Source organism: Mandrillus leucophaeus, unplaced genomic scaffold, assembly GCF_000951045.1.
Source record: "Mandrillus leucophaeus isolate KB7577 unplaced genomic scaffold, Mleu.le_1.0 Scaffold219, whole genome shotgun sequence".
NCBI classification, from domain to species: domain Eukaryota; kingdom Metazoa; phylum Chordata; class Mammalia; order Primates; family Cercopithecidae; genus Mandrillus; species Mandrillus leucophaeus.
In genome coordinates, this window is record NW_012102243.1 from 1,450,705 (window position 1) to 1,454,844 (window position 4,140).

The 4,140-nt window shown below is 55.2% G+C and overlaps 1 protein-coding gene across 1 annotated transcript in view; it reads right to left on the reverse strand.

The window, feature by feature from the left end:
* The window catches only part of JAKMIP3 (Janus kinase and microtubule interacting protein 3), an 83,354-nt gene that overhangs the window by 41,210 nt on the left and 38,004 nt on the right, over window positions 1-4,140 (reverse strand). Inside the window, exon 3 of the mRNA XM_011980837.1 lies at window positions 194-409. Within this exon, the coding sequence (XP_011836227.1) occupies window positions 194-409 (216 nt within the window). The remainder of the gene's footprint in view (window positions 1-193; window positions 410-4,140) is intronic.

The following is a 4,140-nucleotide window of genomic DNA, read 5'->3' on the forward strand; positions in this document are numbered from 1 at the left end:
TCCACCAGCCCTCCGGGCCAGAGCCAGAGGAGCTGAGCACCTAGGGCCAGGCTGGGTGGGGAGGTGCCCAGGCAGGAGGGTGCTGGCTCGACTCGGGCTCTGGTCTCCTGGGGGAGTGGCCCATGCAGGGCCATGCAGCCACATGGCCGGGTCTGTGACACGGGGTGGGCCAGCGGGCCTGGGAGGTGCTTACAGGGCTTCCCGAGTGGTCTGAAGCGTCTCCTGCACCGGCTGCATGAGGAAGTTCCCGTCTGGGGCTGCCCGGGTGCCGGTCGGCCTCTCGGACCTGGGACAGCTGCTCATCTAGAGCCTCTTTTTGGAGCTGCAGTCTCTGAGCATGCCCGGCTTGAACCCCTAACTCTCTCTCCAGCACGAAGACTGCTCTGTCTTTAAATTTTATCTCCTCCATCTACAAGGAGAACAGAACACAATCACACAGGCGGCAGGACATGGATCTGCAGTTACCATAGAAACCAGCACAGCCCTGCCAGGCTCCGGGCTCTGAGACCGGAAGCAAGAGCGGAGCATCCTGGACGGAGAGCAGGAGCCCCGGCCCTGGGCTGAGGCACGACGGAGAGCAGGAGCCCCGGCCCTGGGCTGAGGCACGACACCTCGGCTCCCATCAGGCCCTGGCTCAGCCGGCTACACAGAGCTGCTGCCAGCAGGGGACTCCTTCCTGACGGTCCCCAGACTCTGTGTGCTCTGGCACGGCACCCCATTCGGTGCTGTCCTGCTGGGGCCCTGGGTGCACATGGGGGTGGTGTTGTCTAGCAGAGTCGGCGGAAGCCACTTCCGGCTCCTGCCTCTGCCATAGGTTGGACAGAGAGGAGGACACCCAAGTTACCCACACTCTGCCAATAGGAAGGTGCCATGGGCAAGATTCTTCTCTAAACAGGCAGGGGAAACCATGGGGAACAGAAACCCTGGCCTGAAAGCCAGTGCTACTCCTTCCCCAGCCTGGGCCTACCCCCCAGGGGAAGGTTGTGCAACGTGGGGGCATCACTGTGGTCTTTGGACACCGCCCCTCCATGCTTCTGGGCATGACTAAAAGGCTGGGACCCCACACAGCTGTCTTCAGGCAGCACCACATTGCTCATTAATCTGGCTGCGAGCCGGGGCTTTCGGGGTGAGACGGCAGCCCAGGGGTGTGCAGGACATCTGCCCGCCAGTGGCTGTGAGGGGTTGGCAGCCCTCCCCACCCCCCCTACAACACGACGCTTTGTGCTCAACCCACAGAGGGAAGAAGCCATTCCTTCCGGGGATACAGCAGCCGCAGCCTGCAAGCCCCCGCCTGCTTCCGGGCAGGGATGCGCCAGCCAGAACACAGCACAGCCGACCCGACAGCCCCCCACTCTTCAGACAGACACGCTCGGCACTTTGGACGTCATTATCCACGGCACTAGATTTACGAGAAGACAAGGTCTTCGGGGATGAACAGCTCAGTTTGAAATATATTTTCGAACAACAGAGCAGAATGGGATATCCTGCTGCTTTACTCATTGTTTGAGGTTTAAACAAGCTAATAAATCTGCTATTGCTGAAGTTAGCTTGGAAACAAAGAAAGGAGACGTCTAATTAGCCCAGATGGAGCAAGTGATGAGCTGAACAGAAGAAAAGAAATCCTTAATTGCTAAATCCCCATCTTCTCTGCACACAGCAACACTGAAAGAGGCAACACAGTCAGTTAGTGGGAAGGCGGCTGGTGAAATAAGAGCGTGTCCATCAGCAGCTGTGCCTGCGGCCTGGCGCTCACACTCTCAGACTCAAACAAGATTTTCTTTTACCAGGACCCCCTCACTCCCAGCTGCAGAGGATGCCTGGAAACTGGAGAGAAGCCCTTGGGACGGTGGTCTCCAGTGCAGGGGGTGTGCAGGCCGATGCTGGGGCTGGAGGAGAGACGATGCCCCTCCACTCTGCCCGCCCCTGACCCGCCTGCCCCCAGGTATGCCCCGCAGTGTGTCTCAGCACGGGGCCCCGACACGCAGCATCACAGCCACCTGTGACAGCTGTCCATGGCCAGGTCCCTGAGCCCCCCAGATGCGCAGTTAGAACCTCTAGGGTGGAGCCTGGGAAGCTGCATTTTACAAGCCTCCCTGCTGACTGTGAAGCCCACAGACATGATCTCACCACTGCCCCACAGTGCTGAGGCCCCTGCATGCGTGTGTCCCGCCACGCCTATGAAGCACGCTCACTACACAGGGCACGTCGTCATCCCCAGCATAGTCACTGGCAGCTGTGGCTGCTCCCAACTGGGCTGACCATGCCTCAGTGCTGCAGACAGGTGACTGCCTAAGGTGTTGACAGAGTACCTGCGACCCCCCAGCAGGTCTCCTGACCCCGGGCCCATGGAGCCAGGACTCCTTCCAAAGACTGGGCCTGTGCAGGGAGCCCTCATGTCTGGCGGGTGCCGCTCACACCACCTCTTCCTCCAGAGGGGTCTGCGCCTCAGGGGAGCCCTCCCTCCGCATCGACTCTTGGTTCCGTGGGTGGTGACTTGAGCATACGAATGCACCTTGTGAGACAGAAAAGGCTGCTGCTCCCAGTGGATGTGCTAGAGATAAGGAAGAAGATGTGCCTTGTCCTAGCTGGGACTTGTTTTCCTAGCACAGAGGGTGTTGATGAGAGAAGGAAGGACCCCCATCACCCAGCTCCCAAGAGCTTAGAATAGGTGGGGGAGATGGGAAAAAATACACAGATGAGATACAGAGCCTGGTCCTGTGATTCCCTGTGAGAAAGCAGAGACCTGGATGGTGGGGGGAGGCAGGGGGCGGTTGGAGGTGCTGGAAGAGGCAGCCAAGCCTCCCTCAGCCTCTGGTGGGGTAGGAGAGCTTGTAAGATGAGGGAAATGTGACATTTTAGGAGCCCAAGCCCCTTGGTGTCCCAGAGACACCAGAACTTACTGCATGTCTGGGAATTAACCCTTGGGAATTTTTCCCTAGACAGAATGTCCAGGTCCCCCTCAATCATGGGATAATCTGCCAGCACCATGGGAAGGTGGTTCCCAAGCCTGGTGGTCTCGTGCTGGAATCACCTAAGAAGCTTTCTCTTAAAAAAAAAAAAAAAAAAGACTGATGCCCAGAAACTTCTGGTTCCAGACATGATGGGGTAGTTGGCATTAGACTTACCCTTCTGCGGTGAACAACTCTAGAAGCTGAACAGGACACACAACACAGGGGCAGGAGAAGGAGACAAGGAAATCAGTGCTTGTCAGCACAGGACCCCGGACACACAGCGTCACAGCCCCTGTGGCCGCTGTCCACAAGCAGATCCCTGAGCCTGTAGATCAGTGCCTCTCATCACACGGCCCCACCTCCCCTAACGTTTTCCCTGAGGGTGTTCTCGCAACTTCTCTCCTGAGAAACAGAGCCCCGAGCCGCAGAGGCCTCTTTTGTTACAGGAAACTAAGATTAGAATTTGGTTGGGGCTACTACAGCAGCTGGGATTTGGAGAGTGGAGGAGGGAACGGCAGAAAAGGAATGACAAAGATCTGACTAAGGATTCCCTTAGGTCCTTGGTCCCCTGCTAAGCTGTACATGTGCAAGGCAGGACTCCCAGAAGCCTTGCAGGAAACAGTTCCTGAGAATCTGAATGGTTAGTAGAAATGTAAGTGGTTGCACATGGCTATGGAGACGTTGCAATTCAAGCTCAGACACAATAGAAGATCATAGTGATTTCTCTAGACCCTGCAAAGGTTACACTCCCAGGGGCAGGACAATGTCCTAGGAGTAAAAACTTCATATTAAGAGAAAACTAAACAGACCTTACCTAACAAAGCCTGAAACCACACCTCAAAAGGATCCAGGTAATCTGCTGGTCAGTACCCGTCTGCTTGAACAAAACTCAACATTCTTAAGACAACAATAACATAATGCTCGGCCTCACAACACCCACAGTGCCAAGAATATAACGAGCATCATTAGACATGTGCACCCACAGTGCCAAGAATTTAATGAAAATCATTAGACACGTGAAGAAGCAGGGAAAATAACCAATAATGAAGCTAACTCTATAGCAACAAATCAAAAGATGACTAGAGTTAGTCAATAAGAACTTAAAAAATAATTGTGATTGATAGAAACAGACCCAGAGATGGTGAGGGTATTGAAGTAAGCAGGTAAGAACTTTTTAAATCGTTGTAAT